This window comes from Choloepus didactylus, chromosome 22 (assembly GCF_015220235.1).
Source record: "Choloepus didactylus isolate mChoDid1 chromosome 22, mChoDid1.pri, whole genome shotgun sequence".
Classification (NCBI taxonomy): domain Eukaryota; kingdom Metazoa; phylum Chordata; class Mammalia; order Pilosa; family Megalonychidae; genus Choloepus; species Choloepus didactylus.
This window is the reverse complement of record NC_051328.1, coordinates 38,874,957-38,901,710: the sequence shown is the minus strand read 5'-3', so window position 1 is coordinate 38,901,710 and position 26,754 is coordinate 38,874,957. Positions and strand designations below refer to the sequence as shown.

General features: G+C 44.4%; 1 protein-coding gene and 1 long non-coding RNA gene across 4 annotated transcripts in view; one reads left to right on the top strand and one right to left on the bottom strand.

Moving 5' to 3' along the window:
* The window catches only part of CDH13 (cadherin 13), a 1,126,984-nt gene that overhangs the window by 20,412 nt on the left and 1,079,818 nt on the right, over positions 1–26,754 (bottom strand). The window contains exons 12-13 of one of the 3 annotated variants that reach the window (XM_037815674.1): positions 10,725–10,958; positions 8,175–8,393 (exon numbers count right to left, since the gene is read on the bottom strand). In XM_037815674.1, coding sequence (XP_037671602.1) covers positions 8,175–8,393; positions 10,725–10,958 — 453 coding nt within the window. Of the gene's footprint in view, positions 1–7,572; positions 8,394–10,724; positions 10,959–26,754 lie in introns of those variants that run through there. The other 2 variants (XM_037815673.1, XM_037815675.1) reach the window with 2 other exon arrangements.
* Positions 760–26,104, top strand: LOC119518501. Its single transcript, XR_005213789.1, has 3 exons — positions 760–790; positions 24,995–25,090; positions 25,737–26,104. It is a non-coding gene; the product is annotated as an uncharacterized LOC119518501 (long non-coding RNA).

Sequence of the window (26,754 nt, the reverse complement as noted above, 5' to 3'; positions counted from 1 at the left end):
TAGCTTGTTGTTTGGCTTAACCAGAAAAATGATTGTGCTCAGGGAGCTTGACCATACAACCATTAGAGGCCTCTCTAGCCTTCTAGCCGCCTAGCCTTGCTATTTAAATACTTCTCCTGATTGTTCCCAGGAGCCACAGAGTGGCAGGAAGCAATCATTCTGGGGCCACCAGAACTGACCGGCTGATGGCCCTACTGTTTCTATACCTATTATTCTCACACAGCTTGCCAGAGGTCTTGTTTGCTGTTGGAAAGGTGATGTCAGCTAAGGTGCAGTGGGAGAAGGGGAGGGAGCACCGTGTAAGGTAAGGTGCGTGTTGCAGGTGAGTGCTGCAGTGACAAGGCAGGCCTGGTTCTCAACCCCCAAAGGCCTCAGAATCCCAGATTGCCAGGCCCACCTTCCAGAGTTTCCGATTCAGGAGGGCTGGGCAGAGCCTGGGAATTTGCATTTCTAACAGCTTCCCTGGCAACATTGAAGCTCCTGGTCTGGAATCCCATTTTGGGCATTGCAGGAGCACGAGGGTGGAGTGTGGTGACCCTTGCAAAGTGCCAGCTCATTTCTTGTGTTCCATCTCTCTGCTGCTGCGTGCAGCTCTGCTTCCCGCATCCTTTCTCCCCTGCTTTCTCTGTGTCCCCTTTCCTTTCACCCCCTTTGCTTGCACCTCTGGCCATGCCACAGAACTAAGTGTGTTAATTCTTTTTTTAATAGGCACTGTCACAGCCCTTAACCTGTCTGATCAAAGCTTACTGAGGTCACCAAAGCGGCACCAGGTCTTTCCATACCGCTGATGGTAATATGAATGGAAACAGCACGATTTTCTGCCATTTCTGTTTAATTAGTAAATCTGTTATTTGTGAAGGGCATCACTAAATCTTGTGTTACAATCATAGAAGTAAAAATGTGTGAAGGTCAGCTGGGAATGGAAGTGTAGATCGTTCTAGAATGACCCAACAGCTGGAGGTCTGGAGGTATGATCGGTTACTCTGTAGAGCTGGGGCATTTCCACTGAGACCTGGTGAAGGGTGGGCCAGCATGTGAAGTTCGGCCTCTGCTCTGCATCTCCCTGCTCTCAGATGCTGACCCTGTCATCTGTTTGGGAAATTTAAAGCATGTTCCCTAAATATGAGATAAACAGTTCTTGTAACATGACTGAAGTATAACCGAAAGAAGATGCCGTTGAGGAGGTTAAGGGATAAGGCTGTTAAACAGAAATTAGTAAGAAACGAATCCAGTTGCATTTGTTGTTTTCTGCACCCAGGGACCTTTATGCTGCTTGACAAGTGAATTCTTTTGCAGTTAGGAGACGTGTGAATTTTAATTTCTTCATTTCATTTGAATTCTTCCTTTCGTTTGCCACCGTTGCCTTACCTTGTTGGTTACTTGGGCTGAGGTAAATTATATCCTGCAGATCCACTCTGTCCAAAGAAAGACTCTAACATATTAAATGGTATCACTTATTTTATTTAAAAATATTTTTTACTGTAGTACAGATAACTTAAAATTTTAATTTTGGTCATGGAAAAAAAAATAGGAAGAGAAAAAAAGAGGTTCGTCTAGGGGGAAAAAAGCCGTTAAGTTAGAAAACTTCCACTCCCTTGCTTTCAGCTGTTTTAAATCAATTTAGACCATAAGGCAAATGATCCCATGTCTTAGGGCTGTTGGGACAAGTTTTGTAATGTTTGTAAGGCTCTTAGCTCGTGTGTGGTCCTTGGGAACCTCCCAGGGGTCAGCTGTCCTTGTCCCTGAGGTGGCCACAGCTTTAAGGGATGCCTGGAAAGCAGGACCTGGGGCCTCTGTGTACCAGGACTTGGTGCTTTTCTGGGGTATCAATGCCGAGAAGACATTTCTCAGTTCAGGAACCACCTGTCCTTCCCCGAGACCCTTCCTCTGCCCTGCAGGGTGGAAAAGTCTGCACTGCTGCCTTCTGGTGCCGCCGCCTTCTGGTGCGTCTGCCTGGGCTCCTTTGCTAGAGCTCTTGCTTAGGGTTGGTGAACCTGTGTTTCAACCCAGAAGTCGGGCCGCATGGGTGGATGACCAGGCACAGTACTTGATATCAGAAGTGTAGCAGGGAAATGCCCCTGTGCTTGAAGTTTGGAGACCCTCGTGGCTGCAGCTGGGACCCAGGAATCAGCCGTCAGCAGCGAGATGGCATCTGAGCTTTTGGAACCTGAGTACTCGGGCTACACAGGGCCTACAGTTTCCTGGAGATTCTGTTTTGTATCCTCTTCTGCCCAGGAATGTGTCTGTATAAGCAAAGGCTCCACTTTGATGAGCAGGAGACTGCTTTGGCATAGAATAAGAAATAAGAAGGCCAAGCCTCTCTCCTTAGGCAGCAGTTCCATGGAATTAGTCTTCTGACATTGCAGTGGACTCAGGGGATGCTGCTTTTTACTGTTTTGAAGCTCTCTAGTTTCCTGTTGTCTCAGTAAAGGTTTATACTTAGGTATATTATTTGCATTTATACAAATATATACTCCTAATGCTATTGGCAAAATTTAGAACGAAGAGATATTAAATGTAAAGTATATATTTACAAGATGGCTTTTATAGGAAAGGTTTTTATTTTAATGTATTTCCCCTCTCCAGTGACTGAGGTTATTTGACAAAGACAGTTCCCAGGAACCGGAACATCAGGGAGGGGTGTTTGGGGTGATGCCTTAGACTATACATTCAGACTTTGCTAAGAAATTTGAGGGTCTTCTATTCTACCCTCCCTTTAGTTATGGGAATTCTCTTTATGGTAGATGTTCATAAAGTCTCTGTTTGTGGGCCTCTAAAGACAAGGAATTTGTCCCTTGTTAAGAGACTCAGTTTCTTTATCATACATTTTTCAATATTGCAGAATTGGTCAGTTGACTTGGAAATGACTCCTCTGTCACTCAGAGACAATTCTCCTGCTTGCGAAAGAGAGATTTCTCCTACTTATGTCCGTGGACAGAACATCATGATACTCAATTAATGCTAGTCTACTTGAATCTTGAATATTATTTGAGGTGGGGAAAATAATTTTTCCTTCTGTTATTGTATGATGTTATGGCAGATTGAATTAATGCCCAGAAAAACACATTCTTAATCTTAATGCATTCCTGTGGGTGTGAACCCATTGTAAATAGGACCTTTTGATGAGGTTAATTTTAGTTAAGATGGGGCCAACTGAGTTGAGATGGGTCTTAATTGTTTTACCGGAGACCTTGTAAAGAAGGCCACAGGGAGAAAGCCACGGAAGAAGTCGGATGTAAACAGAACCCAGAGGAGAAAGGAGAAGACATCACCATGTGCATTGAGATGTGACAGAAAAGCCAAGGACAAGAGATCGCCAGCAGCCAGCCCTAGAAGGCCACAGTCTTCAGGGAGAAAGCTTCGCCTTGCTGACGCCTCAATTTTGGATTTCTCCTAGCCTCAAAACCATGAGCCGATAGATTCCTGTTGTTTAAACCAACCCATTGTATGCGCTTTGTTTTAGCAGCTGGGAAACTAAAGCAGATGCGGTCTTCTGCTCCTATATCACAAATGTCAAAGTGGGAGCTGGAAAACTTTTTCTGTAAAGGGTCAGGTAGTAAATATTTTTGGCTTTGTGGTCCATATGGCTACTTGAATATGACAACTCTGCCAGTGTGACAGAAAGCAGCCACAGAAAATACATAAGTGAATGGATGTGGCTGTGTTCCAATAAAACTTTATTTACAAAAACAGACAGTGGGCTGGATGCCATGGTTTTTCAATCCCAATTTTGAACGGACATCAATCAGATTCTACCATCAAGGAACCTGGCTGAGTTGGGATGTTACCTTTCTCTTGGACTTTAAAATCTGATGCCAGTGCTTTCACAAAATAAACTCTTCCTTTCTAAGGGTTTTCAGCCCATTTCTGTGCAGCTTTTGGAAATGTGGTAATGGTGGCCCGGGGGTGGCCTCCTTGTTGACCACTTTCACGAGAGAAGTGTCCGAACTGCAAGCTTCCCAGTGACTTATTCCTCTCTCTAAACCAGCTTCTCACATGTTCCTTTTTGTTAAGAAGATCATCTTGGGCTGGGTATACAATAAAACAAAGATCCTTGTGTTTGGCAGGCGTTCAGTGGTGCCTCAGTGAAGGATCCTAAATAACATATGCCGTTTACGTGGGGTCAGACTGAGGTTCCTTTTGAAGTCAAGAGTGTTAGTGGTAACACCTGTTCTCAACTGATTTTTGGACTGAAACTGTTTTATGATTGCAAAACTTCAGGGGGTTGACTGAGCATCTCTCCAGCTCCATGGAGGGATTTGCAGCGCCTTTGTGAGAATGGTTTAGGCTGTACGTACAGGGGCCCTGACAGCCGGATGACTGCATAGGACGGCTCTGCCCTTGGGTGAGACACATGACGCTCATCCGGTATCTCAGTGTATATGCATCTGCCCCCCCCCCCCTTAAATTGTGGTAACATATATATGACACACAATTTCCCATTTTATCTGCATTATGTGCTTGTCGTTAATCAGTGCTATTCAATACTAGTTCTTTAGGCGTCATCAGACAATTCTACCTTGGGGAAACTATGATCCAAAAGCTCAGTGTAGAGAGATAAGTGAGCAAGCCCTGGTATTTGTAGGTCAGGGGTCTCCAAAGTGCGGAGCATAAGAAAATCCCTGTGGGTAAGAAGAAAATATTGACACGTCTATTTACATTTGTTTTGATGTTAAAAAAGGAAAGGCTTACTAATATTTAACTGATGGATTGGTGGTAGCTGGTGTCTCTTGTAAATCGATGTACAAATACTGGGCTGGGTGCTGAGGCCTCTGCCTCCTGGGATGTTGAGTTGGGTTGGGATGGCCCTGGGGTCTGCATCTTGACAAGCAGAGGTACAGGGACGCTGGCCTGTGTTTTTGAGACTCATCGCCAGTCCTGAAGCAGCTCACGGGGAGCAGCAGGCTGCCGTGCACCGGCCCTTCATGGGGAGGCCCTGGAGGGGTGGGCTTTGATGTCATGTCATTGGGTTTGTAGAGGGCGGTGTGTGGTGTGGCCGCTGGATTCTCTCCTAGTGCATGTGTATGTGCACATGTGCACATGAGCAAATGCACCCATACACACATGCACACTCATACACATACCCCTCCCCTCCGAGGGGGGCTATCTCTTTACAGTCACATGGAAAGTACTGCCCTCGAGTTTATCCAGCCCCTGTTACGTGTGGGTCCTGACTGTCCCCAGGACTCTGAAGATTTGTCTCTAGAGCAGGGGCTCCTAAGCAGTGTGCCCCGAGCAGGGCTGGGCTCTCTGCCTGGCACTCAGCGGAGAAGCCCATGGAGCTGGTGGAAAATAGCAATTCTAGATGTCGCTGCATTGTCCTAGCAGAAAATGAAATCATCTGGGTATGTCTGTTGCTAGAGGAAGGCACTGCACACTATTTATATATATAACTATTTCTTTATGGGAATAAGCCAGGGCAGGGTCGGCAAACTGCAGCCCGAGGGCCGTCTGTACGGCTTGGCAAACAGAATATTTTCATATTTTTAAAGGCTGGTTAAAAAATGACAATGACAACTCAAAAGCCATAAAGAAGAATATGTGACAGAGACCGGATGTGGCCCACAAAGCCCCAAATATTTATTGTCTGACCCTTTATACACGCGGTTTGCATACGCCTGAACTAGAGCAGTGTGGATGGATCTTGGAAATATAATGTGGAGCAGAAGGAAGGCGAGTTGCAGAACATTATGCCCAATAGAACATGAATTATGTAACATTTTACATGCTATACAAAATAGCATGTGTGTTTGTGTGTCTCTGTGTGTGGTTATGTGAGTGTGCACAGTAAAAGTATAAAACAAGGTCTTGGGTAGTAGTATCTGGGGAGGACGGATTGGAAATGAAATAGGGAACATAGTGATTTCACCTTTAGCTGTAATAGTTTACTTCTTGAAGAAGGGAGGAAAGTTGAGGGAGAGAGGAATATATATTTCTTTCTATCTATCCGTCTCCTTTTCCCCACCCCAGATCCTAATTTACACACTGATCAGAATCTCTAGAAGAGCCAGAAATTTGTGTTTTAAGTGTTTCTTTAGTGGTTCTGACATATGCCAGCATTTAGGAACCAAATGCGTATGTTTGCTTTTATCACATGTGGCAGCTGTGTAACCCAATTACTTTTTTGTCTCGACCGACAGGAAGCTCAGACCAAAGTTTAGTGTCAGTTAACTCTGTCTCACATGCTTTCTAGTTGGTTTCTGTTCTTCGTGTGATTTAATTTACCTTCCTGCTTATGCATGTTTTAACTCTATTAAGCTTCTTAAACTCCTTTTGGCACTTTGGTGCTATTTCCACCCTCATCTTGGGGGTGTTATATCATCTTACTGCAGAAGGGGATGGATTTGAGGTCTTCTGACATCATTAGTATGAAATAGCTTCACGTTCATATTCTTAAATTCACCCTTTTCTTCCTCCTTGTTCCCTCTGAAGTGTGAACCAAGGGAGCTGGCACATGGTCAGAAGTGGACCCAGAACCAAGAATGCGGTCAGGAGGTCCGGGAACCTGTACCTGTAGGACAGAATCCCTGACCATGATGGTCGCCAAACTCCCAGCTCCTCAGGATCACCTGGCGAGCCTTTTTAGAGGACCCATGTCTGGGCCACGCCTCCAGAGAGAAGGTTTCAATTGGGGTTGAGCCCAGGACCCAGTAGATCAACGCTTAAAAGGTTCCCTGGTGACTCTGTGCTGCAGAGTTATGCTCCCTGCCATCTCCACCACTGATATTGTTCATGGATGACATCTGCAGCAAACTAGCCAGCCAGTGCTGCCCAGGGGTACATGTTCATGAAGGAAATTGCAAGTAACTATTGGGCATAATGCATTGCTAGAAATTATGGTATCCAACTGCATCTGAACCCTCCCTGCTCTTGGGAACCCTCATTCCCTTTCCAGTAAAGCCTGATGATTTGCCCTTTTAGAATGTCTTATTTCTTCCTGGTCCTCAATCCCAAATCCATCCTTTTATCCTCTGCAGATGAAATTGTTTCCAACTTTACAGAAAAGATGGAGGCCTTCCAATGGGAGGCCTCTCCCTTCCCATTGTCTTTTCCTTAAATTTGGAAGCATGGATATATTTAGGAAGCCAGTGAGGTAATCAAGGCAACTGAAGACGAGGACCTGAAAAGGGGAGGTGGAGGCAGGGAAGGGTGGGAGGCGGGGGTTTGGCTCTGCTGAGCTTTGTGGTTGGAGGCTTTGGAGGACCCAGGCTTGGCTGGTGATGGGGCCATCCTCAGAGGAAGCTCTGGACAGGGGCAGGATGGAGGGGACAACGGTGCATTCTCTCTCAGAGAGGCCTGGGTGAAGGGCCAGCGAGGCACTGGTCGGTCCTCTCCTCCTCAGTTCCACCTGGTGGGCCTGGCCCAGCATGGGGCTTTACCCAGTGAGTGTCTGATGTTGGAACGTGTGATTTCCTGTCGCTCCCACTGCTCTAATAACATCTCTTTCGTTTTCTAACCTTCATTTCCCCAACTTCCTAATTCCCAATTACACCAATGCTTTCTCAAAATGTAAATATCAAATTCAAAAGGCTTTGTGATTGCAATAGCTGTATGTGAATGATTTCTAAGTGTAAAAGTGGGCTAGTATTCCATAAAAGGAACTGTTGGATACATTTATTTTCATTTTCCCATTTTTATTTACTTGGCATAATAATTCATTTGTTTAATGTAATGTTTCATTATATTACAGTCCTTACTACCAGCCTGTGAAAAAATAAATATGAATCATGCATTTATCATTTTTCCTAAGGCCCAGCTTCTATGAGGTCTCATGACTATTTTTAGAAAGGCATAGTATGTACTTGAAACTTACAAAAGAGTATTCTGCACCATGCATATAGCAATTGGATTCCAGTCAACCAGTTAACTAATATGGACACATTTTTATTAGCTCAAGTTCAGTGACATCTGTAGGAAGTTTTGCTTATCACCTATTTTAAAGAATAGCAACCCATGACTTTGCACCATTCCTCCGACTGGCTGGCAAGGGGTTGTTAAGATGCCTCTAAACATGAGTTGGAGCACTTTTAAACGTAAAATTTTCTATCTATAAACATAAACCGAAGATGAATTTTTCCCCTGGGATACAGATATATGGGGGAAAAATGGCTTCGGTGAACCTGGTGAAGTTACATTTTCCTACTTGTACATGCACTGGAGTTAGGCCAACTTACAAGCTAAGCTGAAGAGGGAGATGAACAGGAGTGAGGCCAGGCTGAAGTGCAGGGCCCCCGCTGCGTTGCAGTCCACTTTGGAATTCTTGCAGGAACACACTTGCACCCTGAGGTCTGTGATGTTCGTCATGGGTGGTTTCCCTGAATCTGTCACCATGATGGGCAGGTTGTAGTTTGCTTTGTTCAGATTTTGCAGAAGGCTTACCAGGGCGTGCGTATCTGTGAAGACAAGGCCGGCCGTCATGAGAGGGGATTAGACTTTTCCAAGCAAAAACAATGAGATTTTGGCAATTAAACAGGCAAAACAGGCATTGTATTTTAATTTATAATTGTGTGAGTGTTTAGATTTAAATAACATTAAAAAGAGTTAAAGGTTCAGTTCCTCAGTTGCAAATGCCCAGTAGCCACATGCCTGGCAGCTTTTGCCTTAGACAGCTACGGAACAAGTTCATCATTTCAGAGACTTCAGAGTTCAGTGCTATTATAAGTAATTTCAAGGAGACCCACTTTTGTGAAGATGAATGAGTTCTAAGAACTCCTCCCTGCAAATTTATTACACCTATAAAGCAACCCTGATGGAGATCACTTTCAGCATCTAGAAAAACATCTACTCTCATCGTGGGCAGGTGTTGCCACAGAGAGGGTTCTGTGGGCCATATTTTTACCAAGCCTCAGCCCCAAGACCTAGGTTTCCGTGGGAATCCACAAACGGAGACAGGTCTGTGAGCGTCTCCCACCAGACCTCTTTCCCAATCTCAGGTCTGGTGGGAATATCTGCCACACCCAGGCCACTGAGCTGCCTTCAGAAATGGCCACCCCACCCAGCCTGCTCTTTGGCTTGAGGTTGCTGTCTTTTCACTCCCTCAGATCTACAGACTTTTTTTTTTTTGTTTTTTTTTTTGTTTTTTTAACTGGGCTCTGCCTGGGCACAAATAGTTCTAAATACTTGGAAAATTCTGGGGACAATGAAAATAATTTAGAAGACCTCTTACCTATTAAATCAAATCAGGCAGAGAAAAAAGATCTTGATGACATGAAAACAAAAACAGATGAAGAATTATCACCAGACGGTGACAGCAGCAGAAATGATGAAAGTAGATAATGACCACAGTGAAAAGGAAGATTAACTCAAAAAACATTTTCAGATATTCAAGTGGAACAGGAATTCTTGAATGAGAAAGTTCCATTTGGAAAGAATTGGTGATGATTATTCAAATCAGCTAGAGACATAAGAACTAGCAAATGAAACACTAACCCCTCAAACAAGAGAAGGGCTGTTTTAATTAAAAATATTCAGTGTAATAGAAGTCATTCTTTCAAAAGCAATAAAATAGACAAACAGGCAAATAGAATCAATAACAAAAGACACTAATAAAATAAGATATGAGATAGGGCTATAACAATAGATATGAGATTTTTAATGGAAAATTTTATGCACAGTTGTACAATTCATTTTCAAAACTTAATGAAATGGGTAATTCCTCACCCCCTTAAAGACTCGACCTCTGGTGTTAGGAGAAGGAAAGCTGACGAGTCAATAACAGGATAAATTCATTATTGAAGTGAATTCCTTTACTTGTTTATTTTTTGGCTTTATTGGAGATTGAGGTGAATTTAGTAGTTAACTCACATTTGCCACGGGGAGGAAAGTGGGCAGGGCATTGTGGATATAAGGATACTTTGTAAGTCAATACTTGGGTGTTTCAACCTTAATAAGGCAGGTGGTAAATGTTGGGCCAAGTTTCTAATTCTTCTTGGCCATGTGGAAAGACCGGTAGAAACGGAAATTACTTGCAAGTTTCAGAAAGGAGGGAAAGGACACATAGAAGAATATGGCAAAGTCGAGATAATAGCCAAAGACTTGAAAGAAAACTCAAGATTGTTGTAAACGTTAGGTCGAATTTGAGGACGTCTGCATCCCAAATTGAAGATGGAGGATGAGAGGTTGAAGATATTATAGAGATTCTTCTACCAGTGTGTCTCTTTTCTTTAGTCTTTTATGAAAGCAGGCGTGCCGTGGAAGTCTCCCCCGAGTGCTGCTGAAAGGTAATCAGCATACGGTCACCTGAGACCCCAGGACAGCGCAGGGCCAAGAGAGGCCTGGGAGGAGCAGCCACCCCTGGCTTTTGAAGGCCAAAGATGGCGTGAGTCGGCCAATATTCTCTGCAAGCCAGGTACAGAGAAAGACTCTGTGGAGTTTGATTAAAGGAAGAAGGGAAGGAGGAGAGGAAGAACAAAGAATCACGATCTTGGGTTTGGGTACTCTGGGATGGTAGCAATGCGGACACTACAGTTTAGCCAAGACAGTGAACATTGGCGTTGAGTGCTGTATAGGAAAGAAAAGGAAGGAGGCAAAAGAGAACGCTTCCGTTTCGTATTTCTGAGAAACTTATATTCAGTATTTATACAAACTGTGCTCGTTTGCTGGTGGGAAAATTCTAAGTATTTATAATGTATAAATAACTTAAAATATACCAGGTGAGAACCCCCGGGAGAGTATGGGAAAGCAACAAGGAAAGAATAATGATAGACTGTTTTAACGGCACTCACTGTTGATCTTGGAGATCTTCCAGACTTTGTCAGGAACAGCCTGTTTGTGGATTTCAAATTTGAAAGGATCTGTATTTGGGTGAAGATCCTTGTCTGAAGCTCCCAAAACGACGACACTGAGGTCTTTGGCGTCATCACAGACTTCGGCTACCGTGGGGTAAATGATGGGGGCATTGTCATTAACATCTTCCAGAGTTATCAGCAGAGTGCCAGTGCCAGTAGCAGGAGGGTCGCCTTTGGGATGAAGGGAAGATGTTAGACACAGCTGGTGTAAAGAAATACCAACTTCCCATGGTCCTTTTTGCAAGGTTGCAGTCATTCATTATTATTAACAGTTTCAAACAGGACTAGCGATAATAGATTACATTTCTGTTTAAAGCTGAGTGGTTTTCAAAGCCTTTTATCTTCTGTAACACTTTGGATTGAAGTTCTTTAGGTGTAATACTTCGTCTTTCAGTTGCTACTAACATGGAAGTTGTACTAACCCATAGAAAGTCACACAAAGAGTGGGGATAACAAGTGGGACTTTTCACTGCTTAGCGAATTAAACCTTTATCTAAATATCCAGGTCGGTAGTATAGAGAGGGTATAGAGTCCATGAGAGAAGACTATCGTTTATTTGGAGTAGCTCTACCCCTGTGGGTATAGTACACATGTCGTTAGGGTTATATACTACACATGTTGGTAGTATAGGTGGCATAGGGCATTAGTATGGGTAGTATAGGATAGTAAAGGTAATATTGGTAGTATAGGATAGTAGTAGAGGGAGTATGGGTAGTATAGGGTAGTATACGGAGGGTGTAGAGTCCATGAGAGAAGACTATCGTTTATTTGCAGTAGCTCTACCCCTGTTAGGTAGTTGACTAAGAAAAAGATCTAATCCAGGGGTGAAAGAGGGTCACAGGTGGCCGAGCCTGCAAGACAGGGCAGATTTAGAAAGGTGGACCACTTAGGAGAAATGAAGTCACTGGTTGCCTATTGGGGTGGCAGAAGCAATCATTATGTAATTTTTGGGCCTTATTTTTAAAGCCTTGCTTTTTCAATTTTTCTGGAAAAACTCCCTGAAATGTTTATTATTTTAGGGAACATTATTTGCAGAATCCCTTTGAATCACCCATCCATAAGGGCTTCCACTTAAAGAAAGGGTGTTTCATGTTAGTAAGACTCAGCTTGGTTTTGTTTATCTTTCTCTACATTCATTTTTGATCATCTGTGCTTTAGAGGCTTGTTCCTGGGGCACATCATTCATTAATAGCTTCTAGTCTTCCGTGAGTAAGTTAGAGACAAATTTGTAGGCCACAAATAGTAAATGTAGACTTGCCTTATGCCAAAAGGATTTGATGCGCCTCTAACCACACTACCCCAAGGGCTGGGTCTGTTTTCATTTTCCTATGCTTATTTTCTTCCCTTTACTCAGCTTTATTTTATATTGTACTGTGGTGGTTCGTTTCTGTGTTAGGTTATGGTGTCCAGTTGTTGGGTCAGACACTGGCCTAGATGTTGCTGGGAAAGTATTTTGTAGGTAGAATTAGCATCTGCAGTCTGTTGACTTCAAGTAAAGATCACTCATGATCACGTGGGTGGGCCTTATCCAATCAGGTGGAGACCTTAAATACAAAGAATTGAGGGTTCCTAGAAGAAGGAATTCTGTCCCACAACTATAGCTTCCACTCCTTCCTGAGTTTTCAGCCTCAGGAATTTGGACTCAAGACTTCACATCACTCTCATCAGAATTTCCAGCTTGTGGCTTGCCCTACAGAATTTGGATTTGCCACCCCCCCACAATTGCATGAGCCAATTCCTTGTAATAAATCTCTTTATACACATACATACCTACATAATATATACACGTACACACCTATATCCTGTTGGTTCTGTTTCTTCGGAGAACCTGATGGATACATGTACTACATTTATTTTTTGAATCACTCATTAATTTGAAAGTTCCCACGGGGGTTCAAAGGGGAGTGAGAACTTGACTGAGGTTAGATTGCCAAGTGCAAGGCAAGGCAAGGCCTGACAGATCCTGCCGGTAGATAAACCAGGAGCCCTTTTCAGGTGCAGCGGTTTACGGCTCACATGGAGGGCAAAAGGAAGAGCAGGTAAAGTGGCTCTTGCGCAGGGACCTACCACAACAAAAGGAGCCAGGCACTGCACCCCGGTGAAGGTTTGTGCTGTTGCTGGGGAGCTAGTGCTTGCAGCTTTCAGCAGGTTTATGGCCTGCAGCTTAACCCTGGGGCTTTACAATCCGGAGGCTACGAGAGACTGTCTCCTGACACCTTCCAGGGTTGATGGCCTTGAGGCAGCCCCTTAGGAGCCTCCCAGCCTGCAGCTCTGGGAGATGCACTAACTGGGATCAGCTGTGGTTCAGGCCTTGCCTGAGTGGCCCATGTGGACACATGCAGCGCCATCAGTGCAGGCATGGAGCTGGTGCCCTGTGGCGCAGCATATTGCAGGCTGGTAAGGGGTGACGCTGGAAAGGCTGGATGGGGTGAGGGGGCTGTCATGAGAGGGAGCTTCTGCTGATTCTGTGGACCGCGGGAAGGAACCAGAGCTTTTTCACAAAGGTAATGGAACAATCTGAGTTACTGATTTCTAGAAACTCAGCAGTGGTTTGAGAGGAGAGGCCATTGTAGGTGGGGAGACCAGCCAGTGAGGGGGGGGTTGGCGATTGGAACAGGAAAGAAAGGTCTTGCCTTGGTGAACAGGCACTCAGGTGTGGCTGCCAGAAGACGAGTGGCATGGTGGGGGGGCATGGAAAGACAATGAGCTCGGCTTCAAGATGCCTCTGGCCTCTCAGATTTAGTGCACCCCTGTGGAAGTGTGTAGCGCTTGAGAGAAATCCCCAGGCTGAGTTAGAGGCTGGGGAGTTGTCAAGAAGTAGATGACTTAAAATCTTTCTAGCAAATGAAGTTACCCAAGGTGGAAGCACAGATTGATAAAAGGGTGGAATCTGGAGAAATCCCAAAGTTTAAAGAGCAGATGATAATTTTACAGAAGACAGGAGGGAGATGAGCTGGAAGAGGAGGCAGTGACAATAGTTAGATGTATTAGCCAGGCCCCAGAGGATGAGGAGGAGAGAGAAGTAAACGGGATTTTGCAAGGAGAAAGTTACTGTTAACTTTTTAATCAAACAGACTTTATTTTATAGAGCAGTTTTAGGTTTACAGAACAATTGTGCACACATTACAGAGTTCCAGAAACCCCTACCCCAACTCCTGCATAGGTGCCCCTTTACTAACACCTTGCATCATTAGTGGGGTGTGTTTGTTCCAGTTGATGAACCACACTGACACATTATTATTAACTGAAGTCCAGAGTCTACATTAGGGCTCACTCCGTGTTGTGTAGTTCTCTGGGTTTTGACAAATGCGTAATGCCATGTATCCACCAGTACAGTCCATGTAGAACAGCTTCTCTGCCCTGAAAATGCCCTGGGTGCCACCCATTCATCTCTTCCTTCCCCCTCATCCCATGGCAACCATTGAGATTTTTCCTGTCTTTGTAATTTTTCCAGGGTGTCATGTAGTTGGAATCATACACTATATAGAGTTTTCAGACTGGCTTCTTTCCCTTAGCAATGTGCATTTAAGGTTCTTCCATGTCTTTTCATAGCTTGAGAGCTCATTTCTTCTTATCGCTAATACACCATTTTATTGAGGTACCTTGTTGTGTTAATCCATCACCTATTGAAGAACATCTTGGTTGTTTAAGAAGTTTTCAAGAGTATGGATAAATCTGCTATAAACATTCATGTGCAGATTTTTGTGTGGACATCTGCCTTCAACTCATTTGGATAAATACCTTGCAGGGGATTGCTGGATTGTCTGGTAAGACTAGGTGTAGCTTTATAAAGAACCTCCAGACTGTCTTCCAGAGTGGCTGTACCATTTTGCATTTCCTCCATCAATGAATGAGAGCCTCTGTTCCCATGCATTCTCACCAGCATTTGGTGTTGAATGTTTTGAATTTTAGCTGCTCTAATAGGTATTTAGTGGAATCTTGTTGTTTTAATTTGTAATTCCTTGATGACATTTGATGTTGGACATCTTTTCATATGCTTACTTGCCATCTGTGTATCTTCTTTAGTGAGATGTCTGTTTAGATCTTTTGCCTATTTTGTAATTGGGTTGTTTGTTTTCTTATTCTTAAGGGTTCTTTTATATATTTTTGGATACAAGTCCTTTATCAGATGTGTGCTTTACACCGGTGACCTTTTTGGGAACAGGTTCTATGAGTGGGGAAGGTGGCAACTTGAAGGAAGCTGAGGGTGAGTCCTGAGGCAGCGAGAGTGTAAATTCTTTAGTGGGGCTTTGGGAACTTAAGTATATCAACACCCAAAGACGATTTCAGAGTACACATTCAAGTACATATCGCTAAAACTGGAACGCAAGTAAATCATCAGAAGGATGGCTATTTCTAATGGTGGCACGTCATCGTTCATTAGAGTGAGAATTGAAAAGAAATGCATAATTACTTTGAAGTTGGTTTTTCACTGTCAGCTTTAGCCATTTGGTTGAATTTCTTTATTGAAAAATTATTTTTCTCTTTTTATTGAACTAATTGAATATTTCAGGAGAATCCATTATATTTCTTCACTCTGAATATATTATGAAGCACAGTCATTTGGTAGAATGGATGTGAAGGCATCATGAGTCTTTGAAATATGGCCGTAAGAATTGGCCTTTCGTGAACTTAATTATCTTACTGTCTTCCATTTCTCATGTATTATTCTCAGGCGAGGCTGCTGATGTCTTTTTCTGAAGGCAGTAAAATGAACTTGTTTCTTTGGGTGATGAGGTGAAGATGGCATTCCCAGGATCCTCAGGGAGAAGCTTCTCCCGGGTTATCTGCACAGTGTGGAGAAAATCAATATCCCCATCTTCAAAATGTAATGATTTTCCACCAGTCCATTTGGCTCAAATACTTTCCAAGGCCCAGTTAGTATTGGGGCCTCTGGGTGTTCTCTGGAAGTTTGGCAACAATCCCTTCTCCTTTGCTTCCCTTTTCCGTCGGCAGCTCCCAACTCCACAGGACTACTTTGCCTAACCAGACGTCAGAAGCACAGCAGGTCAGGGATGTGCCTAACAGTTCTTCATATATTTTACATTTGGTAGGGAAAAGCCTCAATTTGTGCAAACCCCCTGGACACGGAGCTAGAAGAGTACAACCTCTTCATTGCAGCTGCCTGGGGTGGAGAGGATTTGTGTCTGCAGGGACCCCCTCTTCATTGTGCTAGGAGTTGGGATGGCCTTTTAAGAGGAATCATTGCAGCAGGGGGTCTTAAATGTGATTAGGAGGTGTGTTTCCCTTGGAGAATCTGGTGAAGGCCAAGGCCCCTGGGTCTTCAGATACAAGAAGTGCAGCCAAGCCTAGGTCAGGTGCAGGTTTAGAGCAGCTGAACTGAAGTGTCTTCCTTTTACTTATGGTGAAGCTGATGCCCGGAGAGGTTTAGGACTCACTCACATCAACCCGAGGCTTCGGCCTCTGGAGCAAGTGTTAACCTATCATGTAGCTTGATTCTTACAGGCTCTCATTCCGACTGTGAAAGCAAACTAAACCCTAGACTTTGATTTGGAGTATTACTATTTTTAAATGAGAAATGGCATTTGGCTAGGTCATTGCAACTGTATTTGCGATGTTGAAAGCCCTGTGTCCATCGTGCTTTCTGGAGCTGATGGCCCGTTGGGACCCAGCTTGTGTCAGTGCTGTCCCCAGGGTAGGACAGCATGCAGGATGGGGGCTCGGCTGGGCTCTGGGCTTACTGACGAGCCGGGGCCCTGCCTGCACCTTTCCTGTCTGCACAGGAGGAAGAGCTCAGGAGCCAAAACCAGTCCTTCCAAGAGACAACGACAGTGGAGCTGGGCTCCGCAGGGGCTGACCTTAGAATTAGAGAGGCTGGTGGGCACAGACCAGACACCAAAGCCTTATGTGTAGTGAGGACTCTGGGCTCCCGAAAAAGAGCTCTGACCTTTGTCCTGGCTCCTGGGGGGTGGTATGGGTGGGAGAACCTCTAAGCATTTGGAATTTTCAAAGTGCTACGAATGTCTTTGCTATTTCCCTTTCCCACACCACACCTGATAGCTTATGGGAAGGAGAGGACACAGGCTGGGGCTGGCCACACCCGTGGTCCATGGGCTTCCCCTGGGGGCTGACCCCACAGAAGGACTGACCATGTGATGGAGGGCAGGGGCTCTGAGCAGCATCATATCAGCCTGACCTCCAGGGAAGGGGGCAAGTTCAATCCGTCATGCCTGCGTAATGAACCCCCGCAGGAACTCGGGACCCCTGAAGCTCAGGTGGGCTCCCCTGGTTGGTAATACACATCGATGTGCTGGGAGGGCGACACTCCTGACTCCACGGGGAGAGGACAGCTTCCCAGACCTCGCCCTACGCTGCTGCTTTTAACTGATTCTGAGTCGTATCCTGTTTGCTATAGTGAAACTGTAATTGTCAGTGTAGTCCTTTTCAATGAATTCTGTGATTTGTTCTAGCAAATTATTGTACCTGAGGGGGTGGTGGGAACCCCTGAATTTGTAGCCAGTTGGTCAGAAGTAACAGAAGTCTTGGGGACCCCTAAACTTGTGGCTGGTGTCTGAAGTGAGGGCAGCCTTGTAGGGACAGTGACCTTTGACCTAATTCTGGGTAGTTAGTGTCAGAAGTTCTGGCCCCTTGACCTTGAGCTAGAAGACTGCTCCGGGCAGAAAAGGGAGAGGGGGGAGGGTGGCCAGGGGGAGCAAGCTCGGGAGGGGGGCTTTGTTCGAGGAATGGGTGACCTGCAATGCCAAATTCCAGTTCAGGTTCAGAGTTGGGGGACTTTGGGTGCAGTGTTGGAGCCTGGGGTTCAGCCACCAGCAGGATCACCAGATACTAAGGCTTCCCCTGGATCTGAGGCAGGGCTGGAAGAACTTTCCTTCCTAAGGACAGGCTCAGGTGCTGGCCTGGCTGGGAACTCCAGGGCCATCGGGCTCTGATGATCCAGGTAAGGCAGTGGCAGGGAAATGAGATGGGGAAGTGGGGAGCACACATCCAAGAAAAGGAAGGTTCCAAAAATGCACAGGAAGTAGAGGTGTGCCACTCCAGGCATGCTGAGCTGTGCACATTCTGCAAGCAATTTGACAAGACTGTTCTAAACATTGCTTGATTTTCATTTGTAGGATAAAATTGAATGCAGGGTTGATTCCCAGTGCACTGTGATGTGTTTGGTGTAATGTATGCTAACTTGTTATCATCAGAACTTCTTCCAAAGTCAGGAGTGTCTGCTCGCCTGTCTTCAGTGCTGTAAGGAACTGGGGTTTTCTTTTAACCAATGGTTGCAGACGGGCAGCCTCTGGCTTGAACGTGTTTTGAATACATTGTGGTTGTGGAATGCACAGTGTTCTAATTTTTTTCTTTTTTATTCTAATGGCTTCCAGGGGAGCATGTGTCCCCAGCTGACCATCTGTTGCCTCTTCCCCAGCTTCTGAAGCCATGTGAGTTGGGCATCCCTGATTATATGTTCTCTTTTTACGTGAATGGATAGTGTTAGCTTTTCCTTCATTTCTCCATTCCTGATCTTTGGCTCTTTCCTTCCTCCTAAGAATGCCATTCCATTGCCCATTACTTCTTTTCTGAATATTGAGCCTGTTTCTTTACATGGATAGTTTTATAGGCATTGCATTTAAGGTTCTGAAAAGTATAAAAGCTTAAAAGAGACTCCTCCAAAGTCAATCTGGTTGAAGCTATCATGGGGAACAAAAGCTAGAAGCCAGTCTCTGCTGATGGGGGTCTCTTTCTCTTGCAGCACTGACAAGACAAGCTTTCGGTTACAGCAGGATCCCCAATTCTGTCACGCAACAGTGTGAATGGATGTAAAGCGATACTTTAATTTCCCCCTATCTATAACCACCTTCAAACAAGGAGATGAGACATCTGGAAAATTGAAAATCATTTTAATAGGAAATATAAAATCATTTTAAAATCAATTTAAAATTTAAGATCATTTTAATAGGAATGATGATTTTCCCTCTATCTCATTTTCAGAGATGACCTGTCACTATCCCCTGTCTTCCCTGCCAGTTATCAGCATGGCTTTAAAAAAAGTTTGTGGTAATTTAAAAAAAAAAAAAAAAAAAAAAAAAAAAAAAAATATATATATATATATATATATATATATATATAAATAAATTTGCCATTTTAACCACTATTTAGGTGTACAATCAGTGGCATTAATTACATTCACAGTGTTGTGAGACCATCATTGCTATCTATTTCCAGAATGTTGTCATCACCCCAGATAGAAACCCTGACCCCATTAAGCAGTAACTCCCCCATTTTCCCTCCCCTCAGCCCCTGGTAAACTCTACTTTCTGTCTCTCTGAATTTGTAGGGCCTGTCACTTTTGATTGACTAGCCCTCCAAGGTTCAAATCTTGGGAGATTATTCATTCTGTTTCTAGCCCTCATGCTGCCAAACAAAGGCAAGAAATGGGGGAGGAGGTGGTCATTTTCTTTCCTGTGGATCTGAGCTGCTAAACCTGTTCACGTTAGAGGACTGGGCCATGGAGGGGCTCTTGTGGTCTGGCCTCGGCACCAGCCTGCGGTCTGCCTGGTTTCCTCTCTCCACGCTCAGCACTGACAGCCGTAATAACCCAGCACCTTAACACGGCCAGGATAGGACCAGACTGACCCCACTGGTTGATTTCAGACTCAGGCAGTTTAACCTGCACTTCTCCACCCTGAGCCCTGAGAAGCCTCCTCGGCTGCCCTGCCCTCTCCTGGCCTTCTCCCTGCTGCCGCCACCTGGCCAAGCTCCGTCTGGTTGGTTCACTGTTTGACCCTTGGGCTTTTGTGCTCCAGGTTTAGTGGGGGAGAGCCGTGCAGTTTCTGTGAGAGGCAGGGTGATGTAACGCACGAAAGGTGGGAATTTACGTAGAGAAATTGAGCAGCTGCTGCTGAAAAGTCCAAGGAAACCAGAGATGTTGGCTGTGAGTGCCGTTGAGTTCCTCCTCTCTAGTTTCCCTTCTCTTCCCAGAAGAGGAAGTGGGGGCTCAGCAGGATTAAGTACATTGCTCTAACACCAGCTGCCACCTGTTTGGGAGCCGAGGCCTGTGTGCCACGGCATTCCCACGCCTTTCGCACCCTGGTTGCCCCCGGAAGGATCGTGGCATAACCCTCCACCTCAGCCAGAGCTGCAGAGCCCATGGTTCTGGGGCTTCAGCACTCGTGGTTGGCATCAAGCCTTGGTAGAAAAGGCAGCGACAGTCCCTCATGCTTCCCTTTCTTAAATGGCTAACAATAGGTAGCTTTCTGTGGAAGTCCTGTGGAACGAGCGCCAATACCCCACGAGGCGTTTGTCACACGTGGGCCTCAAGCACTGCTTTGCTGCTAAGTCACAGGAATTCTATTTTACCCAGGATCTGGATCAAACAGAATTTCCGCTTAGCCAAAAACCCTGAAATTTTTCTGACAGGTTGCATTATTCACAAGCTATATATATATAAGCTTTATATCTTGTCACTACGAGACATAACTAAAAACATAGTATGATCCTAATTAAAAAAAATACATATCATTAGGAAAAAATTAGAAGGAATTATATCAAAATCTAATAGTAATTCTTTCTCCAGGTAACTAAAATTCAATGAAAATGATTCTTTTCTCTATTTTTAATTTTCTTTATAATAATCATGATTACTGTAATAATCAGAAAAGGAAATGTTAAACTCAAAAGTTATGCAGGGATTTAAAAATATTTTCCCCAATTCTGCTTTACTACCTTTTTTCTCACTTTTTTTTTTTTTTTTTTGGTAAATTTGCAGGGATTTTGCAACCTTCACTACAGTCTAAATGTTCTAAGCATTTGTGTCATTCTAAAAGAAACCTTGGTCCCATTCGTAGTAACTCTCCATCTGTACTTCCAGCCTCTGGCAACTATAAATCTACTTTCTGTCTCGGTGGAGTTGCCTGTTTGGACATTTCGTACCAATGGAATCATACAATATGCGACCTTTTGTGTCTGGCTTCTTTCACTCAGCGTAATGTTCTTGAGGTTCATCCATGTTGTAGCATAAATCAGTACATCGTTCTTTTTTATGACAAATAACACATTTTATTTATCCATTCACCTGCTGATGGACGTTGGGTTGTTTCTACTTTTTGTCTTTTGAATAATGCCGCTGGGAACACCCACATTCTAAGGACCAGGTTTTCACTTGCTTCTGGACTGTAAGATGAGACTCCAGATGCGTCCCTGAGAGAGTCCCCTGAGGACAAGAGGGCCCCTAATACTGTCACAGCAGGATGGGCTGGTTTCATTTGCAAAGAATGGTGGGAATCTCAAGGGGGACTTTCCAAAGCTACCTCTGGGAAATACAGGAAAGTAGATTTTCTAGTCACTGGTCCCATCCCAGAGCTAGGGGATGCACCTTGCAGCGTGCACCTTGGGAATCAGGAGTGGACGTGGTTTTTATGGGGAATAGTACGTAAAGTGAGGTTGCCTGCATGAAAAATAAATCATAGACGGAGAAAGGAGAAGAGGGAGAAACAGGACGCTCATTTCTGAGCCCTGTGGGCTCTGTCTGGCAGGACTGATCTCAGTCCTGGTATGTAATTGGGTGCTCAAGAGATGTGTGAATTCATTTACGTTGCTTTAAAGAAGCCAAACATGTATCACTCTTTCTATACATATAATCATATGTTTTTCCATTTCCGTGGGGTTCCATCTCTATCTTCTATTTTGGAGTGGTGACTGCATCATTACTCAAGCCTCCCTTAGCCCGTCTGGGGGAAGAAACAGAGTAGGGCGTGGTCTGTGGGCCGGGGGCTTGGAGCAGGAACAGTGAGGGAGGCCTGGGATAGCGCCTCTGGGAAGCTGGGGCTGGGAATGGGGCGGGAAGCTTGGGCGAGTCACGAGGAGCCCAAATTCAGATGTAGGCTTCAGAGCAAATGCGAGCTCAGCAGCTGGTTTTTGAGGCTCGTTTGCAGGGGCAGGATGCAGGGGTGGGCAGTCTCTTTCCCCAAGAATTCCCTCTGTGCTTCTGTGCATCCACTGATCCTTCAGTGAAATATCTATGAGGAAATCACCTCCAGCGGGCTTAAAGTCACCTTCATCTGGCTGTAATGTGAACGTGAGCAGGTTTCTTCTCTTCTAAGGTGATTCCTCACGTCGTTTTGTTTATCTTGAAGTTTGATTCAGGATAGCTTTTCAGCATCAGTGTTCTAAAAATCTTTTTTTGTGTATGCCCCAAAGCTGAGAATCTCATGGCTTTTTAATTCATAAGCATTTTAGTGCTGTGTTAATAGAGATCTTGCAAGTTTCATTTTAGAAAGTATGTATACTGAATAAATTTAATAGTAAACCAACAAAAATCCTGGTAGAAAATAGGTTCCGAAAACCTAATGTCAGGTTTCCTTGTGCAATTCTTAATGTGGAACTGAAGCAATTATCCACAAAAATCAGACTCAAATGGGGACAAAAAAAAGCCAGAAAGCTGCATTTTTAAAAATCAGTTCAGTGTTTCTTCAGCTTGTCTCTTCTAAAGCAATTTTTTAGTGACTTTAGAGAAAAGGAGGAAAAAGATAGGAGAAGACTTGGAGGCCGTGTTTAAACACGATCAGCAGTAGCTGATACGGTGTAGTCCCTGTGCCTTCTCGGTGTTGGGATGCACACAAGGTCAGCATGCAGAGTGCCTGCCCTTGAAACAGACGTGCAAACCTGCCGGCGGGGAGGTGAGGCCAGAACGCAGCGGGAGCCTGTGGCGTGGGGCCCGCCTCACTGCCTGGGGTAGACAGGAGGTTTCATGGCTAGGTGGCCTTGGAGTGGCTGGAAATGAGAGCACTGTGGAGAGGGAGAAGGTTGTTCTTGGAAGAGGAACTAGAGTGGCTATCTTGGGTGAGCGGTAAGAAGTGAAAAGACTTTGAAGCAGGAGAATGGCCCTGATAAAAAGCAGAGGCTGCTGGGAGCATAGGAGGGAATGGGCTTGCGGGGGGCTAGCAGGGACCAGGGGTACCCTGGTGAGGACCGAGCAGCAGAAGCTGGATTCAGCAGTTGGACAGATGGCAAGGAATTGGATGGGGAGCAGTGGGGCAGGCGCAGCCAGAGAGGGTGGTTCTAGCTTGGGGCCTGTGCGGCTGGTGATGCTATTATCCGAGTAGGGACTGGGGAATATGCAGGACGATGAGTCAAGGGATACTTTGGCAGGATCACTGGGGCTGGTACAGCTGGGCACGCCTGGCAGATTTAAATTCCAAAGTCAGTTCTTTCACCAGTGAGATTTTCAAAGTGTTACGCGTGAGGTGGTTGATTCAGCTGGTCAAAGTGGAAATGCTGTGCTGTCAGGTCTATGGACAGATGGCTTGGGCCTCCCCATCCAGCCAGAGGAGAGCTGCATGAATTGATGCAGATGTTGAAGGAGGCATTTCCTGGCTGATTTCCTGATTTTGCTTCCTACTCCAAGTAAAATGCCCAGCCCTCCACCAGGGCAGTCATGGGATGGCACTTAGAGTCTGCCTTGGATGCCAGTGTTTTCATGATAAGCTCAGAAAATCAATTCATAACTCAGTTTGGGGCAGTTCATGTAAATGTTTATTAGGTTTCAGGGGTTTTGTGTTCATGATTTCTAGTCCTTGTAACACCCCAGCAGGGCAGGTCCATTATTCCCACTCTACAGGTGGGGAAACTGAGGCTGAGAGCAGGTAAGGACCATGACTGTGGTCACACAGCTCAGTTGGAGAGCTGGATTCATTTTGAGGTGTAGCAGCACAAGGCCCCCATTCTCCAAGAAAATGGTGTGTGTGCTGCTTCCAAAAGGCTCTGATTGGAACCTCTGTCATCAGATCTCAAGAGTACTTTTATTGGACCATTATGTCAGTGACAAAATTGTAGCTAGTATTTTCTATGATGGCTATTTTACTGGTACTTTTAAGAATGAGGAGTGATGGCTAGGTCTCTATTTTTCTTCCTCAATTTATATAACAGCCAAGATAAGGAATGTTAAACTGGCTTAATTGCGTTGCTGCCATAACTAATGGTTCAATTTCATCCAAACTAGCATCTTTTAAGTGGAATCAATCTAGTCTTACTCTATCCCCAGCCAGTCTAGGGCTTGGTCGGTTTATGAGAAGAGAAAGTCAGGCCACAGATTGAGGCATGTTTGGGGGTTCAGATGCCCTGCTACCCTCAGTTTGGAGGCCGTTGTTATTCAGTAGTTCAGGAGTCATTTTACTGTGGAGATGGATGGCATTTTTTTTCCTTTTGATTAATCTAAATGTGCTTTTCACAGTATTTCAATTTTGAATCAGCTGTCGTTATCAGAACATCTATCATCTAGGGAACTGAGGGAAGAGACAGGTTGGGACATGATAGATCTTAGGCTTTGAAAAATCATTATTTTAGTCCATTCCATTTAAATTTTCTAGCTGTGATGCTTGATGCTATATCTGTGTGCCACTTTTTGGTCACCCACATCACATTTTTCACTGAAAATCTCGAAACATTGGATGAGTTGCTAAGTCTTGAAAACATGGTGCTGAATTTAGAGATCATTTGGCTTGTTTTTATGCCATCACATGCCCATTCTTTTAAATGAAAATAGATGTGAAATACGTCACTTTTGATGGTCTATTGTATAAAGATTTAAATGTGGACTCTGGAGCTGGAATGGGCTTCGTGGTTCCATCCTGCTTGATATGCACTGAGTGTCAGCAAGAATTAGAAGGGATTTTTCTTCCTTTTTCTTTAAGTGCTCTGGATAGTGCGGGTGTTGGGAACAAGGGCATTTGGACTTACTGAAGCAAATGCTTTTGTTGTTTGGAGTTGCAATTTACATCTTCTCTGAGGCAGAAGAGCCCTGTGCAATAACATAATTGTGGAACCTTGAACCGTATGTGATTTCAGAACAGAAAGAGAAATGAAAGATGAGTTTATAGGTGAGAAGGAGGTGGGAAGAGCAGTCTAATAGAATTCTGAGCAAAGGGTGGGAAGCCAGAAAGCAGTAGCCAGCTCTGCCTTTCCTGCCCCTAACTGTCCCCAGTGGGATTCCGTAATGCTTACGAGAAATTGCTTGTGACAGTTTCCAGCCCACATAAGACAGTGAGACCAACATTTGCCCTTTCTGGTGATTACCTGAGCAGGGACGATGAGCACTCTGGGATTTGCCCAGTGCTAATTGCTCCTGCCTTCCTCCCACTGTAATGCATTCCCAAAAGGATTCCATCTTTATTGCGTTCCCAAATGTCCTCTCTCCAACTTGGTATTTTCCTTAACAGCAGTTTTTTTTTTTCTTTCTTAAGACAGGCCAGCACTTCTGCATTCATCAAAGTCTTCAATAAAAGACCTTGGTTTCTGAAGGCACTATTGTAACCTTTTCAGAAAATCTGGACCATAAGGTAAATGATGATATTCATCTCTGAAGATAAAATGGTGAAATCCTGCCAACATTAAAGTTCATGCCATATTAATCTATAGGATTAAAGGCTTTACTCATCAAACCATTCACCAGGAGCCAGACCTGCTTGAGCAAAACAAAAGCATTTCAGTTATATCGAGATGGCATGGGTAATTTGTACCTCATTAAATTTGCTAACGGTTTAAGAAAAGCACCTTGTGCCTCCTTGAGGATTCTGTGGGTTGCAATTCAGCTTCCATCCCTAGGAAAGTGCTCAAGCGTTTTTTTCCACCAACAAAAATCATTCATAATCTGGATATTATCAATGTTACTCTGAAGTGCGATTCTTGAATCTTGACTAGCTTTGGGGCCCAGGCAGTAGGTCCAAAGGGCTCTTTGTCCCTGTTAACCTCAGAAAGGTTTCCAGCCGTGGTTCCGAGGGACATTTACATTTCTGCATTCTGATCTCACCACTTCTAGCCTCTCATCGGTATCTAAAAGAAAATTCTCTCTTGGTGCTGGCTTATAATTGTTCTGAGCTGAATAAATAGAACTGTGTAGGGCAAGTTATGGTGGTGTCACTTCTGCCCATTTGCAAAGTATTAGAGGAAGAGCAGAATTTACACTTTGCTCTGTTCTCTCTGCAGAGATCCTGCCACTTACCTTTCCTGGCATTGGCAGAGGACTGTCCTTCCTGGGATATTAGTTTGCTGAGTCTGTCTCTAGGGCTGAGCAGGTGCTTAGAGAACACCTGAACGGTTACAGAAGGCCCAGCAGGCTAGGTTAGTGCTCTCTGTGTAGCCAGGTTCTTTTTAAAAAAACTTCGTATTGAAGTATAGAAAAGTTCATGTGTCATAAGCATAGAGCTTGATGAATTTGCACAATCTGCACACAGCCATGTGGTCCAGTACTATAAGACCAACAGATCCTGTCCAGGAGGGTAATTAAACAGCAATAATTAGTTTCGCCTGCTTTTGAGCTTTATATAAATGGAATGATTCAGTATGTTCTCTTTTGTGCCAACCTTCTTTTGTTCAGTGTTATGTGTGTGCAATTAATTTGTGATTCATTCATTCTTATTGTTGTGTAGACTGCATCATGTGAATATACCACAATTGATTGATTTATTCTGCTTTTGTTGGACATTTGGACAGTTTCCAGTTTGGGGCTGTTAAGAATAGTGCTGTTATAAACATTTTGGTGCATGTGTTTTGTTGAACATACACATACACACATCTCTGTTGGATATACCCCTAGTTGTGGAATTCCTGGAATTCAGCTTTAGAGGACACTTTCAGTTTCCAAAGTGATTTGTACCAGTTTATACTTCTACCAGCTGCTTATGAGAGGTCCCATTATTCCACATCCTTGCCAACACTTTATATTTTAGGTTTGTAGGGGTATCACTTGCCTCATCAATTCACTTGGGGATGGAGGTGGGTCAGGCTGGTTGCAGGTTTAGCAACACTCTGTCCGGTTCTGGTTCACCCCTGCTGCTCCTGCATTTTGATTGATAGCTCACAGGGTCTTGGTCCTGAAGTGCTCCAGGTGATGCAGCTGTGACTTTCAGAGGTTCCAGTCCAGCTCTCCAACCTTCCCATACCTCACCTCATGCCTTGTACCTTCAAAATCAGGCAGATGTCTTAAATGAGAGGATGGCTGTGT